Below are 27,788 nucleotides of genomic sequence, written 5' to 3'. Positions count from 1 at the left end.
TTTCTTAGTGACTGCTTCCATCCGTTCCATGGCCAACTGCAGTTCGGAGGTGTCATCGACCAGGGATTTTGTGACCACTTCTACCTGCGCCACTCTCTCGGTCATCTTGTGAAGGTCCGCCCTCAATAAGCCCACATCCGAGGAGATGGCCCCTACCGTAGTCTGGACATTGGTGAGCGTTCTCATTAAGTCCTCGAGTGTCACCTTTTTCCCTCCGTCACCCTCTGGGCTTTTGCCCGTGGATGTGTGCCTTTCCGGGTTTTGCGATGGGGTCTTCTCGAACGCGTATTTGTCCAGCCTGGACTGGGCTGCGCTGCTCCGCGATCCCTTCCCCGCCATGCTTCCTCCCTTCAGGGGCCGGTATATGTGTCAACTCCGGCTACAGCCTCGACCGCGTCCAGGCTCCTCGAGGCTCGGGTGTGCACCGACGACGGTCCTTCTAGCAGGCAAGCCCGTTCTAGCACCAGGGGCAGGCTCCTAGTATGTCATAAGGTGTGGGATTCCTTTATCCCGAGGCCGGCCAAAGTATCATATGGATATGTCCAACAGAGATGGGCAGGGGTAATATGAGGCTCGGGTCAGGTGTGTCCCTTAGTGCAGTGTGTCTCGCGGCTCTCTGGGCCTCTGTGCCACAGCAATTCCAGTGTCACCCCGAGTGATTTATGTTCTAGGGAGACGAAGGTGATGAAGGTGCCCACAGTGGTTCGGTCTCCGTAGCGTGCTCTCCACCCAGTGGGGAAGCCGCTCAGGATCAGTGTACCCCCTCCAAGCTATCGTATGGCAGCAGCGGGGTAGGGCGATCGCGCCACAGAGCCGGAACGCCGGGGGTCCTTGTCCGTGTATTGAGGGCTCTTGTTCGTCAATGGTATGCTCGGTAGCCCGCCGCCACAGCCCCAGTGCAGTCCCGGGCCGGGCAGCAATGCAGGCGAGCCCGGCGCTGCAGGAGTGAAGCTAGGCCTGGTACCTCACAGGCACAGTGTTTCCGGATCACCCCGGCACCGCGGCGGGCGGAGCCCCCCGCTCGCCGGCAGCAAAGAGGACGGCAGGGACGGTAAGGCGCGGATCGGGTGCAGGCGCCAAGTCCCAGCGGTAGATCCACCTGTCTAAGACGACGTCCGCGACAGCGGCCCCTCCGCTCTCAAAGAAGCCAAGGGAGGGGGGATGTGGGTAAGCCGCCGACCCACCTCAGGAGCGCGCCGCCACAGGTGCTTTCGTCCGCCCGATGCAGGATCTGTCCTCCGGGTGAAGGTCAAAGTTGCGATGCGGTCCTTCCGGTCCGGTCTCCCGGCAGGCGTGCACTTCCGGCCGGATAGTGCTTCAGGGCAGTCCGGTGCAGCCACGATGGCAGTGGGCCGCAGTCGGGCACTTCTCTTTGAGGCTGATGTCGGTGTCAGATCAACACCGGGGTTTCGGCGGAGGATGCCGCTTGATGTCCTCTCGTGGAGTCAATCACTTGGTTAGCAGAGCTAACGGATGTAAGCCAGGATATGTTGATGGGGTCTCGTTAACCACGGAGCTCCTCTGCTAGGCAGCCATTCCGGTCGGCTGCTAGCCACGCCCCCCTTTTTACACTTCTTAATCTGCAGTGGTATGGAGTCCTGCCTGGGGTTGGGCCGAGGCCACCAGAAATGGTATGTTTGTGTGCAAGGTTAGTAGGTAAACCATAACTGAGTGGGCTAGGGCTAGAATGTCAGGTAGACAGAGTTCATGGTCGTTATGATTAAAGCTCTTGCCTGGATCTATGGCATTGATTTTTGTAACATTTCCATTTGCATTTCTCTGTATATTTATTATAATTCTATGGGTATTTATACACATTTTTTTTTAATCTTTGAAATAAAGGAAGTTACAACTTGCAATTATCCACCTTTATTTATAGGATGTATTTATGTATGATAGAGACATCTGTAGCAGTTGTGTACATTAGCAACGCATTCTAATATATGTGTGTCTATATATATAATTCACAGAAAAAACACAAGTTACAGGAATGTTATAGTTAGGCTGGCATTTCAATTGTCCACAACCTACGAATAGGTACATGAATGTCTATATGGGTTATTGATTGGTTGTCTGAGTACCTGTATGGGTGCCTGAGTGTCGGTCGGTGTGGGTGGGTGAGGGGGTGTGTGACTCACTACATGAATGTGTGAGTGGTTGACTCACTCGGTGTATGGGTTCTGTAGTGCATCTGGCAGGGGCTGTATGGGCAAGTGACTATGCGTATGGATGTGTCGGTGAGTGAATGTTTGTCTCATTGATATATGGGTGAGTAACTGCATATGTGAAAGGCAGTATTTGTGAGTGTTTGAGTATATAAGTGACTGTATGTGTTAGTGAGTGATTGTGAGAGTGGCTGTATGGATGAGTGAGTGCTTGTGCCAGTGATTATATAAGAGAACAAGTATGTGGTAGTATCTGTATGAATAAGTGAGGTGGTGTGTGTATACCTGTATCAGTGAGTAAGTTGCAGTGTGATTTAACCTTTTGGGTGAGTGACTAGGTGAGAGAGTCGCTCTATGGGTGAGTGGCGGTGTGTGAGTGTCTGTATGGATGTGTGATTGGATATATCAGTGTCTGTATTGGTGAGTAACTGGGTGCATGAGCAGCTGTATGGGTGAGTGAGTGGATATGTGTGTAGACCTATGAATCAGTGAGTGGGTATGTACTAACTGGTATTGGTGTGTCTATGGTTTCGAGAATGATAGTCTGAAATGTGTGTATGAAAGGTTATATTGGGGTGTGAGTAGGTGCATCAGAGATGATGTAGATGATGTCATCAGTGATGCCATTTGAGATGTCTTGAGTGATGTCATGAATGATGTCACTGACCATGTCATGAGTGATGTAATATGTGACGTCATCAGCAGTGCATTGCGGGGGCGCGAGTTATAGTTAGCTCAGCTAACTATAACAGCTGAATTTCAAAGGTTTTGTACAAGTGAAATGTCAGCCTAACTATAACGTTCCTGTAACCTGTGCTTTTTTGTCTGTGAATTTTTAAGGTTTTTTAAATACTAATTCATAACTATAACATCCCTGAAACCTGTGTTTTTTTTGTGAATTTCTAAGGTTTTTTAAATGCTAATTCCTAAATATAACTTCCCTGTAACATTTATTTTTCTCTGTGAATTTCTAAAGTTTTTTTAAGTAGTAGTCACATTTTCAGAGTGGGGGAGAAAGGGGGCTGGGCCTCTGACCAGCTCTCAGAAATTCCGTTGCGTAGGACTTACAGGAAGACTTCTCGGCCCCCAAGGTCCCTTTGGAGTAAAGTGGACTTCATCCTCCAATCAGTAGTGCACCAGGAGGCTCGTTTGCAGATGGATGGACAAAGGGGGCGTGGCCTTTGAAGACCTCTTAGCAATGCCACTCTGTGGGACTTACTGGAGGTAACAAGAGCGGTAGTTGGTCCCAAGGATATTCTTGTGGGCCAACTACTCCTCATGTTACCTTCCAGTAAATCCCACACAGCAGGATTGGTGAGTTCTAATAGCAGGCCACATTCGCTTTCTCCACCAGTCTGCAAACATGCCTCCTGGCACGCTCACTGCTGTGGGTCCTTAGGGGCCAACTAGCTTATGTGGTACCTCCAGTACAGTGGGATTGCTGAGAGGTGGTCGCAGGCCATGCCCCCTTTCTCCACCACTCTACAAACGTACCTCCTGCCATGCTCTTGGTTGGGGGATAAAGTCCCTGTGCCTCTTGAGGGTCCGGGGGGCCAACTAGCCCTACTGTTACCTCCAGTAAGTCCCACATATTGCTGAGAGGTGGTCAAAGGCCACACCCCCTTTCTCCACCACTCTCCAAGCGCGCCTCCTGGTGCTCTGCTGCTTGCAGGATGAAGTCTACTTTACTCTTGAGGTCCTCAGGAGGCAAGGGGTGGCAGTCCCTGGGGCTGCAAGGGGCCGTGTGGTATTCCACATTTCACAAACATAGCCCCGGTGTGGTGGAGGTCCCCAGGGCTGCGTGGGTGGTGCAGAAGCCCCCCAACAAATTGATTTTTTATTTTAAAGCCCCATGGAGGTGGCAGTCCCCGGGTCTGCGGGGGCCTCGTAGCCCCCCGCATTCAATGCATAAGCCCCGGAGAGGTGGCAGTCCCCAGGGCTTTGAGGGCCCGCACATCTCCTTTTTCTATTGCCCCCGGGACCTGGCCCACCCAGGGGCTTAAAGGAAATGAAGCGCGGGAGGCCGTGCTTTGGTTTTATTTTCGGCGCGATTCGCTGATCCAGCACAAATCCTGCCAACATTTTTTTTTAATTCTTTTTTGGGCACTGGGGGCCCTTGTGGGACCCCATGAGCAGGCCTAGGGGCGTCAGGGTATTTCTACCCTGACCCTTTGTCTTGTTTTTTCACGTCTTTTTACTTTTTTTCCTTGTGACTTTGTTCAACTGTGTCACAAGATAGCTGAAGTGAGTGGACCATTAGTTTTGAAACTTTCGTGAAAATTCGTCAAATGGCATCAAAGATATTGGCAAAAGAAAAAACTTTTTTTAATAGAAACAAGTCCCTAACTATAACTACCTACCGGTGACTGCCAATAAAATGCATTTTATGACAGTTTTATGGGAAACATGTTATTGTGTTAGGAACACTTGAAATTTAGGCTCTTCACAATGGTGCAACCCTCCTGACCTAGCTCAATCAGGTGCAGGAAGGCTGCTCTATTGTGGGGTAGGGAGAATGTGGTTAAGTTAGCCCAGTGCAAAACTTTTAGCCCTTTCTCCTCTGATAGAATCACAAGTAGTTGCCAAGCTGCATCTATAATCAGGGGAAGAGCTTGGGGGGAATTATATTTTGTTGTTTTTGTTTTATATAGCGCTAGCTAGACCCGGGGTATCAGATAGCTTTACATATTATTAGAATCTGTTTCACAGGGAATAACATGTGGGGATTCATAGAGTAAAAAAGAACATAAAAAGTGAAGAAACCATACATTATTCAAGTTTTAGAAAATAAACGCCAATAATATATTAGAAAATGAAAATCATTCAGCTATAACAGTAAAGCATTAAGTTAATGATGATAGGAGAGATAAGAGACTAAAGCGAGTTAAATGACTGTCTAGCAGTATTTAGTCAATGTTGGTAGGGTCTTTGAGAATTGTAGATCAGTTTGTGTTTGTACTGAAGTAATTGTTGAGTAGTTGAGATTTGAGGTCCTGTTTGAAACAGGGAAGGAGGGGTTGCAGCGAATATCTTTGGGGAGCGAGTTCCAAATCTTAGGAGCACTACCTAAGAAAGAGTGCACCAGATAGGATTCGGTCATCAGCTTTGGAGGTATGAGAAGAAGAGAGTTGGAGTTGCTTAGAGTCCGGTTTCTTCCTGCTCTTGAAAGTTTGCTTTCAAGGTATTTCGATTTTTTGTATGAAAGGCTTTATGTGTGATACAAGCTGTATTTAAGAGGCATCTTCCTTCAATGGGAAGCCAGTGGAGACTCAAGAGGGCTGGTGAGATGTGATGAAACCACTTAGTTCCTGTGAGGAGCCTGGCAGCCGCATTGAGAACTGCTCCTACCTTTTTGGATTTCCTTGTAAGGATGGTGTTACCATAGTCAAGCTTGGATAGGATTAGTGGTTTAACTACCGTTTTAAGATCATTGGTGGGAATGAACAGTTGATTTCCTTTAAATGCTTTTGTGTGAAGAGCACTCCTTTAGCTGAGATGTTGATATGCTCTTTCATTGACATATTTTTGTCCAAGGTGATACCCAAGGACTTACGATAATGAGAGATAACAATTAGCTTCCAGGTTCTGAGCCATTCTAGAATTGGTAAGGCATTACTTTTGGGGAAAGGAGCAGTAATTCAGCTTTGTTGGGGTTGAGCTTTAGGTTGTTGTTGTTTAGCCATGATTGTATCTTGATCAATGTGGTATTCTGGAAGCTGATGTCCTTGGGTTATTTAATTTTGAAGTAGAGTTCAGGGAAATGTATTATGTTTGCGAATTTATGTATAACAAGCATTTGCAATGCAATAGGTCTCGCAATTACGCGACTTTAAGCTATGGGCATTGTAAATAAATATGCCTTTTATTTATGTTTTAAATACGAAAACAAAAATAAAAGGCATTATCATTTACAATGTCAATAGCTCTAACTCCCGTAAATGTGAGACCTATTGCATTTCAAATGCTTGTTATACTACCCTCTATAACGTACAGAATAGGGCAATGTGTCAGTTCACTTCAGCCATTGCCAAACTGGGGGATACTCAAAGTATGGCACAGGGGCTGCTTCCGGCCAAGGTCGGACTGGGCATCGGGCATTTCCCCAGGAGGAGGTGTGGGTGGCAGGTTTTATAGCTGTGCAACAGTTTTAAAAGCACTGCAGAGTTCCTTGTATATTCAACAGTTTTCAGGCAACAATAAAAGTGGCAAGATAACTCCGATGATTAATTTACCTGCTGGAGAGAGATCAGAGTTTTGTCTAGTGGCAGTTTTGACTCATTTAATGTAGCACAGAAGGTTAATATGCCTGCTGCAAAGAGTGCATACTATGCAGATCACAGAACAGTATTTTATGTGCATAGCTAAGTGGGTTACTGCTTCTGTCACAGAAATCCTTTGTTGCTGTGCATTTCATAAATTGCAATTGCAATAGAAATTCTTATTAGTAAAGTCAAACCTAATCACTGGGTTATGTTTGAATTCTGAATTTCTGCTTCCCCAGACCAAGCACTCGTAAAAAATGCCTACCGGTGTGGATGACATGTAAATCCTACACCTTGCGATCCCCTTTGTCTTATGTAACATTTTCTAAGCACCGATTTACACACATCTGATTTATTGTGTGTATGTGTGTGAGATATAAAATACTCGGACACCCTACACTGGTATGAGAGGCGCTAGAAAATAAATGAAATGCATGTTAGATTAGGGGGGTTTTGTCTCGCGTCATATGCCGAGAGCAGCGGCAGATTAACCGGACTTTGGATGGAAGAAGTAAACTGCCTGCTTCAGGTGGAGGCCAGGAGGAGGCTACACACAAGAGCTCCATCGAGCAGTTTCTGTCTCTCTCACCTTAACCCGCTATGCCGGAACTATGCTTCAACCCAAGAACTTCACTTTAAAAAAATAAGAAAATACAAACAGGTCTTTTCACATTTCTACCTAGATTGTACAGACACCTTTGAGTAGGAATAACCGACACAACACCTGCAGTCAACCGACACACTGCTTACTGACTTCGTCACTTGGGACAGAAACGCCACACAACACGCAGGATACGTGTTCATTAAACACAGGCTGCATCGTAGTAATGTCAAATCACGTGCCCCTCCCTCACAACTGACGTGGTCGCACAACAGACTGAGACTAACCACATGAAGGCATCGAGAACAGAACCCGTAAAAAGAAACCTCCTTCTGACCATCAGCACACATCCATTAAGAAGACAGAACAGAACACATATGTACAATACCAGCCAAATAACACCCGCGGACGATATAAAGTAAACCCTTCCCGACAGTCACCTGCAGTTCAGGAGCTAACAGGCATCAATCTATCCAAACATGTATAAAGCGTGTGCGACAAATCCCCCGTGGGGTCTCGAGGCTCTGGCGCTATCTGATGCTGCGCGGAGGTTTGCAACACTCCCACATCCGGCCTTGAAATCACTTCTAAACTGATGGTGCGACAGGGCAGTCAGAGGTGCAGGGGGCGGGGGCCATTCCAAGCCATAGCTCACGGCACGCCTGTGCAGTGTATATACTGCTTACAACCAAGCAACACCACTTCACTTTTCAACCTTCGAGTGCCCAAATAAATGCATTTTAGATCTCGTGCAAAGCAAGCAGCATGCAGCCAGCTCACCAGAGATCCTCTTCCTCAAAAGCCTGCTGAAGAACCTGCGCGGCAGGAGAAGCAACGCCTTTTAAGATGAGCCGCGCCGCGGGCGGGCACGCCTCAAAACAGCCGTTTGAGAAAGAAGGTGTTTAACCATGACTGGGTGAAGGATTACCACAGGCCACCATCAGCGGAGTGGTGAGGATGTGCATCGGGTCCCCGGGGCCACGCTACATGGAAGCGCCTTATTTGGGGTATTAGCGTTTTATAGCGCAGCCTGCTATTAGTCGAGCTTCATAGCGCTAGTGACCGGTGACGTCATGCTATTCCCAAAGAGCGAGTTTGATAAGTGTTGTCTTGTCCGTTTAAGGTAATCCTTACATGCAGTATCTGTGAACCGATCAACCATTCTCTGAGAAAAAAAAGAAGTGCGGCAGCAGAGACTCGCAGCGCGGCAGCAGGGAGAGAGGAGGGGGCCTGCGCCGGTTTCCCTTGCAGGAGCCATCAGTAAACATCTGTTTGTAATTATTAGCAGATGGTTCCTGCTCGCTCCCGCAAGAGAATCACCAACGTGCCATTGAAGGCAATGGAACGCGTGCACGTTTTGGCATTTAAAGGCGCATCGATGACAAAAGGTCTCCTTCCTACTGCGTAGGCGAGACCTAAAAATGAGTACAGCTAGAAAATTGTATGTAATGTATTAAAAAAAAAATTAAAAAATGAGTGCTGCACTTTAAGTTTAGCAGTGTTGCGGGTTAACTGGTGCAAATGTAGTCTGTACAATATACTTTATAATTTCCAAAGCAAGGCCACAAAACTATGCCAATAAGCGGTGACTTGCAATGATTTAGTAAAGTGAGTGATCTTCCTTGGATCCAGTCCTACCTACTGCTGCGGTTGGTTCTGCTGTAAATCCAATCTGCTTATGTGTTTGTGCATATGCTAACATGGCAAGTATCCCTTTACTGCTTCTTTTGCTGCTGGTTAGCCTATTTGGTTTTGCATGGATAATGTTGACCTTCAGATGTAAGATACAATCTGACAACACTTCTTGCGATTTTTCCCCTTCAGTTGCACAGCTTTTCACGAGCACCCTGCTTGACTCTTTCCTGTCAGTCACTAACCTCCTCTCCACAGCATGCCGAAAATACTGTTTGATTTATACCAACAAAAATAGGAAAGAGTGATCCAAAACAGAAATGTAAATACAAATATGGTGGAGCAAAGGGGTGACAAAAAAGTCTCCTATTTGAGGTAGAAAGTAATGAGTTAGGAAGATCTGACAGTCGTTTCACTAAAACTTTATCTGATGTTTGCTGTGCACGGCCCGCCAATGCACTGCACCTGACTCGATCGAAGACTCGTCTGTATGGAAAGAGGCAAGGGGTGTTTTTTGCATGGGTGTTTATTCTGATGGGTTTGTGTCTGCATGTTTATTCTGTTCCTTGTGAAAAAAGGTGGGACCGTTGCAAAATAAGACTTCTTTCTTCTCACTTCACTGCTGTATGCTTTTCAGGTCTTGCGAGTGGCTGAACAAGAATGTATGTATAGATATTGTTCTCTTGCTTTTGTAAAGATGTTCTGTGATGTTCACATTTGACTGCTATTGGACTGACTGCAGTTTTGTCACTTATCTAGTTTGTTGTAAATTGGTCATCACAAAATCATTTAACTTCAGACGCAGGTTATGATAATAGAGAATTCAGCATAATTATCAGTGTACGCCTATTTCTCTCAATCTTAAGAATTCTTCAAAAAGATTTCAGCAGTGTTTTAGGATTGGTGTCAGTTGTGTGCCCTTAAAGTAAATAAACATATGGCCCAGGTGGTATACCGACAGATGAGGTCTATGTCAACTGAACATAAACTATCCTCCCACCAGAAGGTTATGGACAATGGCTATGACCCAGGCTTCTCTGTGAATCAGGTCAGCTTTTTCTGTAACTCCACCGATGAGTTGTTATTTAATAAGAGTCCTGGCATATATTCCTCGATAAAAGTGAAATCAGAGAAATCATATGCTAACATGGCCATTGTTAAATATTGGGTTAGTGGTTGAGTAGGGTGTGAACCCTAGCCCAGCAGTCACCACAATCCTATTCCGGGTAAGGCACAAGCAAACCCCAAATTAACTTGCACAGAGCAGGCTGGTTTAACTTAGAGGCAATGTGTAAAATATTTGTGCAACACTTCAAACAGTACAAGAGTGACATTACCAAAGAGCATCACCTGGTGTGGCAAAAAGATGCCACACCAGGGTGTAACAATAGAGCTTTTAATAAATAAAACAAGGCCAAAATGACAAAAATCCAATCAGTAGAGCCAGAGTTATGACTATTTAAGGAATAAACTGTAAAATAGCATCTAAAAGCATAAAGTGCAGGGCCGGGTCAAAGTAAAAAGTATAGGCCAAAAGCGATGGAGTGCGGGCCGGATACAGTTCTAGGTTAGTCCCCTTGAAGGTTTACCTCCTCAAATTTTGTGACAAGAGTCCTGTTTGTGTTGGAGTGGACTGCGGGGAGCAAGTAGAGTGTCACAGTGGTGGTTGGCATGGCGTGAAGAGTCAGGCAGGTTTCTGAACATCCTCAGGCAATGATGTTGGTAGTGTCGGGTAAACTTCAGAAAAACATCAAATCATTCATGCCCTCTGTTCTAGTCATTTATGACCAAGCCCATGTATTTCCCCAGAGTTGTGGGTGCATATGGCTTGTACTCCTACTATTCAGAGCATGGCATACGACTCGGAGCGTTCAACTTCAAGATGTGTTCTCTGCATGAATTCAACATCTCTATTCTTCTTGAACTGCATTGCTACCAGACTGTAGACAGCTTATTGGAAGTTGGGCAACCGATAGCAGACCGACAATACATCAGCAGCAGACAGAGTACTCCACTATTCCTGCGAGTAGTTCTAGAAGCTGATCTCTGATCCTTGGTCCTGAGAGGGAAAGAAAGAAAGAAAGAAAGAAAGAAAGAAAGAAAGAAAGAAAGAAAGAAAGAAAGAAAAAAAGAAAGAAAGAAAGAAAGAAAGAAAGAAAGAAAGAAAGAAAGAAAGAAAGAAAGAAAGACCATATGTAGGAGTGAGTAAAAGAAGGAGGGAAGGAGAGAGGGATGTATGGATGATGGGAGAGGAGAAAGGAGTGGAAAAAGGGAGGGGTGGAAAAGAAAGGAATGGAGGAACAAGATAAGAGAAAAAGAGGAAATAGAAAGAAGTCAAAGAAAAGAATATAGGAAGGAAGGAAGGGAGGAAAGAAACAAGGACGGGAAGTAAGGCAGTAGCCTTGTTTATTTGTGGACGATGTCCTCCTGTAAAAGTTGTGCTTTCTGTTCCTTCTGAAATGCACTAGTGATGGTGGCGCTTAAAAAAACCCATACAGATCTTTAGAAAACTGCAGTTCAAAGGAAATATTCACTCACGCTCGTCATGTGACTTCAAGCAGTGAAAATGAGGCAGACATCATCTGCTGAAGTTTGTGCATTTCACCGGTTAAATTACCAGTATATTCTAAGGTAGGTTATGCCACTGAAGAACAGAAGTAGAACATTCTTTCTAACCAAGAAAGGACCGCAGAACAACCGACAAAGGGGGTTCCACGTGTTAAAAGGAGGAGCAGAACTTAACAGAGGGTTCAGGTGCAATTGCAATGCCTACTCTTTCCGAGCACTGATTTCCTAATGCACAGACCAGTATGCCTTAGTGAGTTCCCACATCTGAATGTGCCCGCGTGAAATCGAAATTATCATTTTGGGAAGTCACTTCCGCATTTCCTAGAGTGAAGGTCTGTCGCCGCTTCCTTCTTCCCTATGGTGCAACTACACTGGCAGTTCCCTTTCAGCGCCCCTTGGAATCAGCAGAGCGAGATTTGAATCAATTATTACGACCCTAAACAATCCCAGAAATGACAATTTTATTCGAATCCCACCTCAACTAGTTCACTTTAGATGTGTTGTACTTTCCTGTACTGTTTTTGTTCATCGGGATATTACATTCCCAATATCTCATTTTAACCCTGTTTTGGGGATGATTGTTTCTGTGAGACTCAAGCAAAGAGGTAAATGGTATGTTTTGTGTGCGGTGCCAGCAGCTGTGCACTCTCACTCCATCACTCCACAGGCATCAAAGGCGTGTAATGTGCTTGCATACGGCTCCCGCCTTTTTCTCATGAACTCTCTCTCCAATCTCTTTTTTCCTCTTCTCTTTTTTTGTGTTCGCCTTACAGGTTACGCCCCCGTGACGGGCATGTGCCACCCACTGCGTAGCTGTACCCTGAACCATGAAGATGGATTCTCCTCCGCTTTTGTGGTTGCCCACGAGACCGGCCATGTGTAAGTCTGTGTGAGAAAGTTGTTTCTGCGCCATCTTGGCAAGGGCATTGCATGCAGCGGGCCTTTGCTTTCCTGATGAGTGCAATGAAGTGGACTGTATTGTCAAGAGAGTGTGGCACAGTGTGCCTTCAAGGGAACTGCCGCTCAGTGCTTCAGGGGAACAGAGCTTTCTCTTTGCAGTTAACGGCCACCCACATCATTAGATTATTTAATCAGCGTTGTACACAACTAAATAATTATTATTCTATTTACGAGCTATGTTTATCATGAATACCCAGGCTAAGTAAGTACCCCTTTATCCTGATTTTACTTTTTTATTGCAGAAGAAAAGGAAAAATATAGTGTTAACCACAGGGAAATACACCTACGCACCGCTCCCACAATGTGGCATCCATGCTCAGCAATCAAAAGGATGCTGCATACCCACTATTTGTTATAGTTAAACAACTTAATTATGCCATAATACATTATTTCTTTGTTCCAAAAGTAAACCCAAGATCAATAAAATCATTATGCAACATACATAAGTGCTATTGATTGACTATACGTCGTGGCCTTTACACACCTATGTTGATTATGATTCGCTTAATTATTTTTGTGTCCATTCTGTGTCACATTGTTAGAAAATGAGGAAGGAGAGCATGAAAGTCCTTCACCGAGCACCACTTCGCTGTCCTTGAGGTCTACTTTGCCTCTCTTTATGTGCTTGCGTGGCACCTGACAGATCCTCTTCATGGCAGCTGCTACTTTACTCCTCCTCACTCTTGCATCCTTCTTCCAGACTCGCCCAATGGCAAGTTGCCTGCTCCTACTGCTTTATTGCCCTTCATTCTCCTTCCCCTGCATCATAATTTTCTTGTTGTCAATATCCTTCTTCAGGGTTGTTTATAAATCTTTGTTATGTCCCCCTTTACTCATCTGCCTTGAAGAACCGGGTTATTGAAGACCCGGCGGCGCCAGGGATAACGCCCTAGTCTCCGGGTCCACCTGTCTTAGAGTACAGAGACACGGGATACTTCTCGGTGACATCAAAGATCAGTTTTATTAGCTGCAGCCAGTAACAGATATCCTAGAAGTACAACACGGTGTATGTTCTCAGGAGACTGCTCAACTTTACAAAGCTAGTCATCCCTTTTTATACCAAATATTATGCTTCAGGCAAACATTCCTTATTTACAATTGACCATTCACGTGTTTTCACGAAAGAAAAAGCAGGATCATGATGACAAGTCCATTTTTCAGTTTGTCCAGCCCACAATCAACTATTGGTCAAACCTAACATTCTTCATCAAATCGGTCGATCGAACCCACCATAAAAACGGGCACATCCCCATCGTAAACGACCCATAAAGAAAGGAGCAGGGACAGGTGTGAGCAAGATTAGACATAGTGATGCGCAATAAAAGCTTAGGTGTGTCTTGTGTCTTGTTCAGTAATCTTGATCAGCTACTGGAAGAGGAACTGGCTTAACAAGTTTTGGCTTCAGGCAAGAGGGTCGCTCGCTCAGGTCATTCAGAAGTCAGCTAAAGTGTACGTGTGCTTGGAGACTCGTTTGGCCACTGTCATCGGCCTATGTGAGGGCAATCACGAAATGGCTGCCGTATACAAAATGGAACCCGAGGGTTCAGAACGGAATCCCTGATTTCATGGTGATCTTGTCACTCGAATATGACGAAAAATGCTCGTATACCTTACACTTGCCATTTTCGGTCTAATGTTACCAAAATCGTCATGATACGACGACTTTTATGAAATGGGTTCAGAATTTCAGTACCTCAGACCCTCCTTTTGCCCTTACATAGGCAATAACCTAAACCCATGTCAGTCTGAGTCCAGGTCTATACTCATCAGGTCATCAAGATGTTGCTGTAGCATCATCCTATTACTTAGCACGTCCGTCGGTACAGGTCTCCCTACACACGATGTAGCACAGAGGCCACATATAGCAGGAGCACACTGTACGCACAGACAGAACAGGAAAAGAATGGCTAAGATCATCCCAATGACCATCAGAATCTTCCATCCCCACGTGGATAACAGTTCCCAGAACCATCCCATCAACGACCAATCTCCTTTATCCATATGTATAGATTCGGAGATTTTATGTAGTTTGGAAATGGCCTGGTACACTGTCGGAGCATTGTCTGGAATGAAAACACAGCAACTGGATTGGATCACTTTACATACCCCACCTCGGTCTGCAAGTATGACATCTAACGCAACTCTGTTCTCGAGAGTCGTAAGACGATCCGACTGGAGCTCAGCAGTCAAGTTACTAAGGGCACCGGCAGTTTCAACTACGGTGGACTCAACCACCCTCGTCAATTGCCGTATGTTCCTGCTGTTAACCATAGGTCCCCAAAACAGCAGAAAACCCTTCAAGAAATCTCCTAATTCTTGTCCTGCAGTATCTTCCTTAGTGAAGACACCTCTAACTATCCTTGTCTTGTGGTAATCTGCCCCAGCTGTGTAGGTGGGAGGCAACAGGAACGAGACAAAACATGTGCCCGAGAAATCAGGGGGCAACCATGTGTAGGCTCTATCATAATAGATGAAATAGGTACCCTTGGCTGCTAGGAACGATGGGGAAGTCTGGGACGCAAAAACATACGTCTCAGTGCAGATACTCTTCCCTAACTGAGCTCTCGGATTCTTGCCATTACCTTGCAGGCAGTAATGACCCTGATGGGGTACGATCCAAATCGGGGAGGATCTTTTCGCTCGCTGGTTCTCACTCAGACTAACTTCATATCCGGTCACGTTCCATCCAATATACGCTAGTGTCTCATCTCTCGGGATAGTCTCATAAGAGATAGTTCCTCTAATCATATCGACTATACCCTTAACTAGAGCACTATTCTTCGGATTGTCTTTCACAGAACGTAGGGTGTGGACTTCACAAGCATAGATGAACATCGTTCTGTATGCCCACACAGAACCATTGTAGCTAAATGGCAGGACCAGGTAAGGAATACCTTTATCAGTAGTATGAGGCATAAGACCACACACCCAACAGTTAGTCGTGTTCACTACTAGCTGGTGTTGGTGCAGAAGCTGAACGAAAGAGTTATTAATGAATTCCAATCTCCTAATGGACTCGTGTTCAGGCAGAGGATGAAAAGAATGCGAAGAAACAGTGGAAGAAAGTATGGGCTGTGTAGTGGGTGCAAACGTCACTTGAAAAGAGAATATAACATATCCCATTAAAAACGTCATTAAGCTAAGCAACATAAAAACACACAATATTAAAAAACATTTTCTGCTCATAATTCGACACATTTTGGCTCTAAAATTCATTTTTTCAACAGGTCTCTCCATCTCGAAAAACTCCATCCTCTAATCTTGCTGCTCGCGGAGGTAGGGTGTTCCGTGCTAAGGAATGCATCTGTCAGTCCAGGGAACGCCCTAGGACCAACCAGAACCGTCGACCTTGTGTTTTCGGCTTGCACTCCAAAGATGGCGGTTCGAAAAACAAAAATCGGTCAAAACAGTTTCTCGGATGGGAGAGCTGAATGTTCAAAAATAGATCATAAAGGAAATCTCTTTAGTTTATTTGTCCATGACTCTTGGTCGCAAATTATATTTGCGATGGCCTTTCCCGGGCACTGTGTGATCGCAGAATAAGAGTTCAGACTCTGTAGTGTCCAGTCGAACTGACAGTGGCACAGCTTCTTGCAGAAGATCGTCGCTTTCACGCTCAGAACTTGTCCCCATTAAACGTGCATCGCTAAAAGGCAGAAAACGAGGCACAGTTTTAGTCTCAGAATCAGGAATGCCCTCCTGGACCCACTGGTCGTACGGCAGAGGTAAAGGAACCCTCTTGCAGTGTACGCTGTGGATCCAGTTCTTTTTTCCTTGCACCCGTACTGCAGTTCTCGTGGACAAAAGCACCAGGTAGGGGCCGATCCAGCGGGGCTGATCGTTCTTTGTCTGCTGGAAATTCTTGATTAGTATCCACGATCCAGGATCGATTGCATGCCCTGGATCTTCAGAGGCCTGAGGCAGTATATCATGAACCTGTTGGTGTAAGACACGCAATTTAGCCGTCAAATCATACAAGTAATCAAGCAGTATAGGGTGTTCAATCTCACTGAATTTCGTCGGCCTCGGCACTCCCCATATGTTTGCCGGGCATCCAAAAATTATTTCATACGGACTAAGTCCCACTCGTGAATGCACAGTCATCCTAGTTGATAAAAGTGCTAATGGCAGAGCATCAGGCCATTTAAGACCAGAGCTCGCTTGTATGTTGGCAAGTTTCAATTTGACGGTGCCACTATAGCACTCCACTAGACCAGCTGATTGGGGGTGATTTGTAGCGTGAAACTTTTGGCGGATTCCTAACCCTTCACACACTCTTTTCATCACTTGACCCACAAATTCACTCCCATTATCACTCCAGACCATTCTCGGCAAACCAAACCTAAGGAAGAACTCTTTGACAAGGGCTTTAGCTGTGGACAAGGCAGTATTATTTTTTAGGGGATATGCTTCTACCCATCTTGAGAAGGCACAAACAACCACTAGTACGTACTTCAGGTTGTTGCATCTCTCCATGTGAATGAAATCTAGCTGCAAAACCTCAAATGGATACGTCAGAGGAGCAAAATGACCAGCTGGAGTTGGAGTTCCCTTACCAGGATTGTATTTCAAACAGATCATACAATTCTTGACCACATTCTCTGCACACTTAGGAATTCCAGCATTTTGCCATACTGGAGCCAACAACTTACAGATCCCTTTCACACTGATATGGGCCATACCATGCGCCATTGTAACCACTGCAAGCACGTACGCATCAGGTAACAACCATTGCTGATGTTCTGACAACTCAACCCAACAACCATTCGTGTCCAATTTACCCGTACTCTCTCTCCACACCCTCAATTCTTTTTCTGTAGCTTCAGCTTGAATAGACTTCACACTCTCTATCGTATCTTCACACATTCCAATGTCACCAATCTATCTTGCAGGGCCCGCAACATACATTCGACTCATCACATCTCTTGCCATTTCTTTCGCAACTTCATCAGCAAACGCATTACCGCGACCAACGTCGCCAGTAACCTTCTTATGTGCACTGCATTTCACAATCGCAACTTGCAACGGCAAGGTAAGTGACTCAAGGAGCTCATTCACCAACTGACCATGCTGTATCTTAGTTCCATGAGACGTGAGGAACCCACGTTCCTTCCACAATCATCCAAAACTGTGAGCCACACCAAATGCATACTGGCTGTCGGTATATATGGTCACTTTCTTTCCTTTTGATAATACACACGCTCTCGTAAGTGCAATCAACTCGGTTGCTTGAGCTGAATTATGTGGGATACGTGCAGCTTCAACAATCGTATGCAAAGTCGTAACAGCATATGCAAAGTCGTATCACCATTTGGAAGCTTGAAGCATGAACCATCCACCCATAAGGTACCATCACACTTCACAAGGGGAGTGTCCCTAAGATCTATTCTCCCTTTCGTTTCCTCTTCTGTCCTGAGAAAACAATCATGTTGTTCAGAAACATCTGTCTCTACTGAAGTCGGCAACAACGTCGCTGGATTCAACGTATTGCATCTCTTTATGTGCACATGACTCGCTAACAGTGTCAGCTCATAACCTGACAATCGAGCACTAGTTAAGTGATGTGTCTTGGTTCTGTTTAGCAAAGTATCCACTGCATGTGGAACCATTACAATCAACGTATTGTTCATGACCAAACCAGCAGACTGTCGAATAGAAACAGCTGCTGCCGCTGTAGCTCTCAAGCAACTCGGCAATGCTCTAGCTACCGGATCCAAAGTCGACGAGAAATACGCACATGGACGCTGCTTGTCCCCAAAAGATTGTGTCAACACTGACAATGCACATCCTTCTCTCTCATGGACATACAGTGTAAAAGGCTTGCTGTAGTCAGGGGTACCCAACACAGGAGCCGAACACAATGCATCGCGCAATTCAGAAAAACTTTTCTGACACTCTTCAGACCACGGGGGGGGGGGATTTGGTGTATCTTTACAAGTCAATGCCACCAAAGGTTTGGCCAGTAGGGAAAAATTCGGTATCCATTGTCTGCAATACGACGTGATACCCAAGAAAGCACGCACTTCTCTTTGTGTAATTGGCACACTCAATTTTGCAATCGCTTGAATTCGTTCTGAGGTCAATCTTCTTCCCTCCTTCGATAAGAGATGACCTAAGTAGGTCACTTCTTGTTGACAATACTGTAACTTTGAAAGAGACACCTTGTGATGGAAGTCAGACAAATGACGCAATAACGACAAGGTGGCTTCTTTACAAATCTCCTCAGTATCTGCAGCTACTAACAAATCGTCAACGTACTGGGGAAGAGCAGCACCATCAGGTAAAGCAATCGTATCAAGCTGTGTTTTCAAAGCCTGACTATATATTGACAGGCTCTCACAATAGCCTTGAGGAGTGCGTTTGAACCGGAAACTTCGGCCTACTAAAGAGAAGCCAAAGATATCCCTACTCTCCTCGGCAATCGGGATGCTGAAGAAAGCATTCTTCAAATCAATCACCGAAAACCACGTGGCTGAAGCTGGAATCATGGTCAGTAAGGCAGTAATATCTGGGACGACAGGAAATTGCGGAACTACAATCTTATTCACCTCGCGAAGATCGATCACAAACCGGTAAACAGGTGGCTGGGAAGAGTCAGTACGTTGTAAGACAGGCAACACAGGGCTATTGCAAACATTACCTCTCGTTTCTTCAATTACATCTTTCTCAATCAGGTCATGAATGATCGCTAGCAATGCCCTTTCACCTTCACTCGAGATCTTGTATTGGGGAATACGTGGCATTTTAACATTTGCTTTCAATGTCACAACATATGGCGGTATCTCCAAAAGACCCACGTCATTAGGACCAGTAGCCCAAAGAATATCGGGAAGAGACGACAATTCTGTCGGAAGTTTATCCTTTGACAAATACATCGAGGAGACCACTTTCTTACCCAGTGTAAGTTGTACTCCCGAGGGAGAACAATACAATGTCGCGTGCAATCTTTTCAACAAATCCAACCCCAATAAGTTCTCACCACAACCTGTCGTCATAATAAGGGGTGCTTCGAATTCACAAGGTCCAACAGAAAGAGACATAGGACTAGAGATCGGGTTCCTAACCGGGGCGCCAGAAAAACCTACTGAAACATTCGTCTCGCCAGACAAAGGTGTGCCAGGGAGTTTAGAGTGCATAATAGAACTCTTGGTAGCACCAGTATCTAACAGAAAAGGCTCCGACACACCTGATGTAATCACCTCAACGTAAGGTCCACTCTGATCTACTGGAACTGAAACAACTCCCTCTCTTTGTCTATGGCTGTCCTAGCAATCATCACCTTCCATATTTTCACCTTCTGTGTAGTAGTCATTAGCATAATACTGAGTCGCCCTACCAGACGCGTTATTCTGCTGATCAAAACTATTCATTGAATTTTGTGGAGGAAAGGGACGTGCGTTCTGGGGGAAACCTCCACGTCCTCTACCTCTAAGAGCTTGCGGAACACCCCGACCTCTTGTGCTAGAAACACCATTCATACGCTGTAGCAAAACAGGGCAGCTACTTTTAAAATGGCCCTCTGCTTTGCAATATGCACATTGATTAGGGCCTACAGGGAAACGCTGTTGAGAAGGCTCGAACCTTTGCGAGTTTCGCTGAAACTGCTGAGGTTGCTGATAATCACGCTGGTTACTACGGGGCGGATACGCTTGTTGTAAAAGAACCTTCGTCTTTAGCTCTTTAGTCTTCTTGTCTGCCCTATCCTTCTCATCCTTATCCCTATTTTCGTAGTATTGTGCAGTAGCCAATATCTGTGCTGATGAGGAAACAGCCCATGAACTCTCGGAATCCTTCAACTTGGTACATAACTCGGGAAGCAAATTATGCACAAACTTATCAACAAACAACCGTTGACCACCTTCAGTACTCATATCTTGACCACTGTGGTCGATAAACATTTCTTCAAACCTAGTGAAGAAATCGGACACAGTTTCATCTTTCTTCTGCTTACACGCAGACAATTTGTCCCAGTTTACTCGCATAGCAGGCATTAAAGTCTTCATGTAAGTAACGATCCTACCAGGAAGTTCTGCGACTAAAGGCTCAGGCACCACCAACTTGTCGCGTATCTGCAGCACTAATATTAACCCAGGTATCACCTAACTCTTGCGCATGATCCGTGTGTCGAATCAATCCCCATAAAGGCTGTGGGACTACGTTTCCAAACAACATGTCTATATCAGCTAAATTCATAACACATGAGTCTGCAGTCTGTGATAACTCCTTATAATACCCTGCAGGATTTTTACGGGGGTCAGGTAAGGTCTGTTTAAGAGCCAAAACTTCAGCTCGTTTCCATGGAACATGTACCCAAACACGCTGAAAATGAGGCTGAACAGGTGGATTAGCGGCTAGATCCCCTTCTTTCCAAACTGGGGGAACTTCTCTCATCGGATATTGTCGCACCTTTCTCCTAAAAGAAGGATCAGGTTCAAACAACGGCCGAGAGATGGTCTCGCTCCTAAATGACAACAATGTCGCAACTGCTCTCTCAACATCGGAACCCACAATCGTGCCTTTCGCAAACTAGAACCATACACGACACAACTCAGGTGGATTGGGTTCCAAATCGTTATCCTCCAATTCTTCACAAAGAAAAACACAGATTTTATCAAAAACATATCTCTGCTTCGGTGCTTCCCATTGGCGGAAGACATCCATTACAGACTCTAACTCATATCTTGCAGGGTCGGTAACCCATTCATGCGCCAAATGATCCAATACTTCCTTCTCTCTAGAATCAGGCAGTTGGCTACGCAACTGTGTATGCTCTGAAACAGGGGCCGTAGTTAATGACCCAAAGAAGGGAGACAACAGACTAGTAACAGTATCAGTCATTCTTTGTCGTACAGAAGGAGAAGTTGACAGAACAGGAGATAAAGCGGATTGAGAGGAAGCTAATGTAGGAGCAATAGCAGAGGAGGCAGCGAGAACAGGTGGAAAGGTCGTAGGAATTAAAGACGGAGCAGGTAGCAAAGTCGGCAGCCCTTGAGAAGGCTGCACCAGAGGGGTAGGAGCCAGCTGAAGAGGAGCTGGCGGCTGAGCAAGAGGCAAAGTAACCAGAGGTTGCGCGGCTAAAGGTTGCGGAGGTGCTGTAGCACTCTGCGCATAAGGGGGTGTCGAACTCAACAAATGCGACATTAAAGGATCTTTCTCAAGTTCCTTTGCTGCATCTTGCGGAAGAGGTGGCAAAACTGGATAGCATTTATCGATCGCCATTTTTCGTTGCCTGTGCAACTGCTCATTCGCTTGTTCTTCTTCATTATCTTTATACTGCATAGCAGCTTGCATTATCGAGATACCCTTTTCTCTTTTATTTCTCTTTGCTAATTTAATTTCTTTCTGTTTGGCTTCCTTTCGCCATAGGCGGAAAGAGTCAAACATCGCCGGCCGGGCTTTCTTCTTAAAAAAGTCTAACTTCTAGGTTATCTAAAATTTCTGTGTCAAAACTACCATATCGGGGCCATTGTAGGGCACCATCCTTTTTTGTGTAACGAATCCATACTTCGTTATATGCGATGGGGCCTACGCCATGCTTCACATACAGTTCATAGGTTGGAGTTCCAATCGGAGGAACCGGACACGAGTCCTCCAATCGGGAATCCCTATTATAACCACAACAAAACAAATTTCCAAGTCTGCTAAGGCCAGGCATCTTTGCTCACTAGTCTAGCTTCAAACTTCAAGGGGATATCGAACACGATAGTCTCGTGAATACACGAGTCCCTCTGCTTTGGTACTTGCAAGTTCCAAATCAAAGATCCCAAGGGGATACCCAAACTAAGGACTGGGAGACGCTCCACTCATACTTAACTGAGGTATCGATGTCGGCACCAGAAGACCCGTCTATCGTCTCGCTTTACAAATCATCAAAGGCTCCAAGACAGGCGCGATAGTCAGGGCAGCAGTCCTTCGTAGCCGTCGGAAAGCGGGGAACCTCGCAGCAAAGACTTATGGACCACGACGACATACAGGGTTCGATGATGTGGTTGGCCTTCCTCCAGAATTTCCACACGAAGCTCCTCACGAACCTCTGGCTTGGACCGGTACCGCTGAAATCGCCCCACGTTGGGCGCCAAATGAAGAACCGGGTTATTTAAGACCCGGCGGCGCCAGGGATAACACCCTAGTCTCCGGGTTCACCTGTCTTAGAGTACAGAGACACGGGATACTTCTCGGTGACGTCAAAGATCAGTTTTATTAGCTGCAGCCAGTAACAGATATCCTAGAAGTACAACACGGTGTATGTTCTCAGGAGACTGCTCAACTTTACAAAGCTAGTCATCCCTTTTTATACCAAATATTATGCTTCAGGCAAACATTCCTTATTTACAATTGACCATTCACGTGTTTTCACGAAAGAAAAAGCAGGATCATGATGACAAGTCAATTTTTCAGTTTGTCCAGCCCACAATCAACTATTGGTCAAACCTAACATTCTTCATCAAATCGGTCGATCGAACCCACCATAAAAACGGGCACATCCCCATCGTAAACGGCCCATAAAGAAAGGAGCAGGGACAGGTGTGAGCAAGATTAGACATAGTGATGCGCAATAAAAGCTTAGAGGTGTCTTGTGTCTTGTTCAGTAATCTTGATCAGCTACTGGAAGAGGAACTGGCTTAACAAGTTTTGGCTTCAGGCAAGAGGGTCGCTCGCTCAGGTCATTCAGAAGTCAGCTAAAGTGTACGTGTGCTTGGAGACTCGTTCGGCCACTGTCATCGGCCTATGTGAGGGCAACCATGAAATGGCTGCCATATACAAAATGGAACCCGAGGGTTCAGAACGGAATCCCTGATTTCATGGTGATCTTGTCACTCGAATATGACGAAAAATGCTCGTATGCCTTACACTTGCCATTTTCGGTCTAATGTTACCAAAATCGTCGTGATACGACGACTTTTATGAAATGGGTTCAGAATTTCAGTACCTCAGCCTCGTTTACTCTTTATTAAACGACTCTCATAGCCTATTTCCTCATTCTCACTCCCATTGCTGCTGTAGAGACTGTCCCCTTCTCTATATACCCACATCCTTTCAGAAAGGAAAAACATTCACTAAACTTCCCACACTCTGGATTATTCCCAAAACAGACAGAGTATGCTTTCTGTTTTGTATGAGCAACAATATGAACATATTTCGCTTTGCACATTGTCTGCCAACTAACTACCCTAAACACTAACCTCTGCAATTCCAGAATGAATGCTGAAAAGGCAAGCATTTGAGTGTGTTGTATTGCATTGTATTGTAATTGCATTTATATAGCGCTTACTACCCATGACGAGGTGTTGAACTGCTTTTTCGGTGAATAGCACACTACTCCAGAACCCATAAAGGATTAGTGGTGATTCCACCTCACTACCCTATTTCTCACCCTATACCTCTATCAATATATCCTCTACCTCCACTCTCTCGTTCCTCTCAACCTCATACTACGATCCCCAAAATAACCCTTTCTAGACTCTTTCCCCTACCCCTCCTTGCATCATCTCATACCCCTTTTACTATTCAGATCTCCAAAACAAGCCTTTCTAAAACTTCCCTCTAACTCTTCCCCCTCCACTTCCACATCACTCATCCCAAACCCCCGCCTACTGCTATGAACTCTCCCCCCCCCCCAAAAAAAAATAACAGACTAGTATATCCACCGGTCAAATTAATTTCATGTTTCCCCAGACTAATCCACCACTAATCCTTTTTTGGTTCCGGAGTAGCATGCTACTCTCCTAAAAGCGCTAACACCTCATCAGGAGTAGCAAGCGCAATATAAATGCAAACCTTTTCCCTTTTCTATCCCTCCACTATCCTTCTCAATCTGAATACCATACTCACATATTCACAGCTCAAATTAATTTCATAGATGAACATTGCAATAGGTTTCCACCCCTTAAAGAATAGCACTCACAAGGTTGGTGAGTAGGGTAAGACTAGAGGCCAGTTTTTCAGTTCATGTGTCTTCCAAGTGAAACTTACGCATGCCTGTTGGCCACTTCCTCGTCTCAGAACGCTTTCCTCTGTTTCCTTAAATACTAAGGGGCAACTGAAAAATATACTTCCCATTGACCCTTATAACATTGTAGCCTTCAAAAGCTTAGAAAGCCCTTTTTGCACTTTGAGACATGTCCACCCAACGTCATGACCTGGGCCAAAAATAAATGAGGAGTGGGGACATGCTCCTGCAGAGAAGGAGGTGCCCCAAGGTGGGCCATGCTTGCGAAGCACTTTTCTTGTGTGTCTTCCTGGATATCCAAGCTTTTCCATATCCCACCGGAAGGACTCATCCAGGAAACCTTCCCTCCTGGTTGAACCGTGACATGCGGCATGGGTGGTGGGGGACATGACGCATAGGTTACAGTGATTTTAGAAGGTGGGGTTGATCATGCTAAATGTTGGTAATAATGGCCTTTAAAATGAAATGTAACCTTCTGTCAACCCAGTTAATTATTATATTTGTATGATGTGTGAGCCACCTGTGAAAGCAAAATTTCAATTTTAGACATGATTTTAAGACGGCAGTACCAGTGAAATGCAGCCTTGATGCAGTAAATGCTTCGGTCTGAGGCAAAATAGAAAAAAACGCCCGGTCATTCATAACAGATACATACAGTGACAGAGACAAGGAAAAAATGAAACACCTAAAACTTCAAGTCTGTGTTCTCTCCAATCTTAGACGTTTTATATGCTTGGGTAAATTTATATGCATAGTATATGTATTCTGCTGGGGTAGTTGAGAAGAACCAGATTCAAAGAGCTAGCCTCTGTAGATACTTAAGCCTGTATACTGGGCGCAGTACCATGGCAATCTGCAGGTAAAGCAGTGTACTGGCAATACTTAATTTATATTTTGAGGCCAGGAAAGGGAGGGGCTATACAAAATGCATTGAACACTAACTTATTTGGACATTTTGGGAAATATTTCTGTTTGCCTCTTTTCCTTGAAATGTATGCGAAGATTCGCCTTCTAAGGGTGGACTACATGCATTTCCACTGCGGAGAAGGGATATAAACACACCTATATGTTGTGGGCTCCAGGGAAGTAGATTGCCTTCAAGGAAATAAAGCATGGCGTTAGCAGCCATTAGTACGCAGACATTAGTCCGCGTACCATTACTTCACATGCGTTACAACGCATGCGATGTAACACCGTGTAGCCTGTACTACGCAAGTTGTTACATCGCATGTGTTGTTACAACGCATGCGTTGTAATGACTTCACTTCTTTGTGAGGAAACGGGCGCTTTTCCATTTCGTCACAACGACGTGCTCGATGGAGGAATCCGGAGCACAACACAGGAAGCAGGAGGAGAGAGAAGAGAGGAACCACGCTTGGAGGAACCACGAGGAGAGAGAGGTAAGAGGGGTTGTGGAGGGTCGTGGAGGGCTGTGTAGAGTAGTGCAGGGTAGCGTACTTGTGTTTGTGTAGTGTAAAGTAGTGTATTTGGGTTTAGGGTAGTGTAGGGGGTCGTGAAAGGTAGTGTTTAGGAGTAGGGACAGGACTGCGGGTAGGGGCAGGGTCGTGCTGGGGGTAGTGTTTTAGGGTTTAGGGTAGTGTTGTGGTGTTAGTGTAGTGTAGGGTAATGTTCAGGTGCGTAACACAGGCCCCCGCAGCCCACGCGGTGCGAGGGGGCCCCTTGCTCCAAGGGGCCTCCTCGGCACTGAACTCTTGCCGGGAGAGCTCCTAATTGAGCCCGGAAGGGTGCCCCCCTAAGTACCGTGCAGGGAGGCCCCCTCACTTTTCGTTATGCCACTGGTAATGTTTTAGGGTTTAGGGTAGTGTCGGGGGTTGTGCAGGGTAGTGTTTGTGAATAGGGACAGAACTGGGGCTGGGGGCAGTGTTGTGCTGGAGTATTGTTTTAGGGTTTAGGGTAGTGTTGTGGAGTTTGAGTAGAGTGTGGTAGTGTTTTAGGCTTTAGGGTAGTGTTGGGATGTCGTGCAGGGTAGTGTTTCAGTGTAGGGACAGGACTGGGGGAGGGGCAGTGTCGTGCTGAGGGTAGTGTTTTAGGGGTTAGGATAGTGTTGTGGTGTTTGTGTAGTGTAGGGTAGTCTTTTGGAGTTTAGGGTAGTGTCGGGGGGTCATGCAGGGTAGTGTTGGGAGGTTGTGAAGGGACTGTGGCGAGGGGCAGGGTTGTGCTAGGGTAGTGTTTTAGGGTTTAGGGTAGTGTTGTAGAGTTTGCGTAGTGTAGGGTACTGTTTTAGGATTTAGGGTAGTGTCGGGAGTCGTGCAGGGTAGTTTTTGAAAGTAGGGACAGGACTGGGGCTTGGGGCAGGGTCGTGCTGGGGGTAGTGTTTTAGGTTTTAGGGTAGTGTTGTGGTGTTAGTGTAGTGTAGTTTACTGTTTTAGTGTTTAGTGACGTGTCAGGGGTTGTGATGGGTAACGAATGAGTGTAGGGACCGGGGTAGGGGAATGTGTATGTTCATGCAGGGGGTAGTGATTTAGGGTTTAGGGTAATGTAGTGGTGTTTCAGTAGTGTATGGTAGTGTAGTGTTTTAGTGTTTTGGTAGTTTTTTTTTATTTTTTTAGATGTGTAGGGTAGTGTATTTCTATTTATTATTTATTGTAGTATTGTGTTTTAAACATTTGAAACACGTTATTACGCATACCATTTTTATTACTGGGCAAGATTTTACTTTGCATACATTAATACTTTCAATGTAATGGTATACAAACTAATAACCGGGTAGTAATAGCATGCGAAGTAATGGCATGCGAAATAACGTGTCATATTCAAAACATGGCAATTTTCATTGAATTTATCTATCAATGCAATATAAATAATAAAAGAGATGACCTTGCACATGGGTCGAAGGCGAAGCTGCTGTCTCTCGATGGTCACAGAAAAAAAATAGGAGTTGACGTGGATGTTGCAATGTATTGATAACAGTATGGGGTATTTATATTAGAACGGAAAGAAAGGCAATAAATTATCAGCAAATGGATATAGGAATGAATCGATTTTCCTGTGAGGAATTAAGGTTGCCTAGGACTCACTTTCGCCTACATAGGGAGCGTAACGAGAAAGACAGAATTAGGGAGTAATATAAAAGGGAGTAATACAAAAGGCAAAACTTCATTGTTTTCCGTGTTTGCTAATAAAACAGACTGCAATTGGCCTTTCCTCTTTGGTACTTGTCCTGCATTATAAGATCAATGACTCAAGAAGGGCCTTATTCTCAAATGTAAGAGCTGCGCAAGATGTACACACAATGCACTAGTCAAGTATTCAAAAAGGAGATCTGTACATCATTGGGTGGTCCACCCAAAGAACGTCACAATGGTCTTTTATGACTGTGTTAATGCCAGACACTAACTTGTCAAGTGGCACCCTCCCAAGACGGAGGCCTGATGGCGTCCTACCTCGGTCTCTGATGTAACAAGACTATAATTCAGAGGAAATGCATTAAGGAGACGATTTCCAGTAATTACATTGATGCCACAGTATGTCCTTTTGCCCCTTTCGAAGTGGTAGAAATTAATTTCACACAATGGCACTCGTGCTGTGGCATTTAAGCTGCTTTACGTTTCTGTACTGCATCACTGATTCAAAATTCAAAAAATAAATATGTAAAATATTTTTAAAGCAAAATGCGTCTCAACAAAGGT

General features: G+C 45.2%; 1 protein-coding gene across 1 annotated transcript in view; it reads left to right on the top strand.

Moving 5' to 3' along the window:
- ADAMTS14 (ADAM metallopeptidase with thrombospondin type 1 motif 14) overlaps positions 1-27,788 on the top strand; it is a 602,768-nt gene that overhangs the window by 333,640 nt on the left and 241,340 nt on the right. The window contains exon 7 of the mRNA XM_078640432.1: positions 12,002-12,107. Within this exon, the coding sequence (XP_078496558.1) occupies positions 12,002-12,107 (106 nt within the window). The remainder of the gene's footprint in view (positions 1-12,001; positions 12,108-27,788) is intronic.

Source organism: Lissotriton helveticus, chromosome 5_1 (genome assembly GCF_964261635.1).
Source record: "Lissotriton helveticus chromosome 5_1, aLisHel1.1, whole genome shotgun sequence".
NCBI lineage: Eukaryota > Metazoa > Chordata > Amphibia > Caudata > Salamandridae > Lissotriton > Lissotriton helveticus.
The sequence above is the reverse complement of the archived record's forward strand: the minus strand, read 5'-3'. Positions and strand labels throughout refer to the sequence as shown.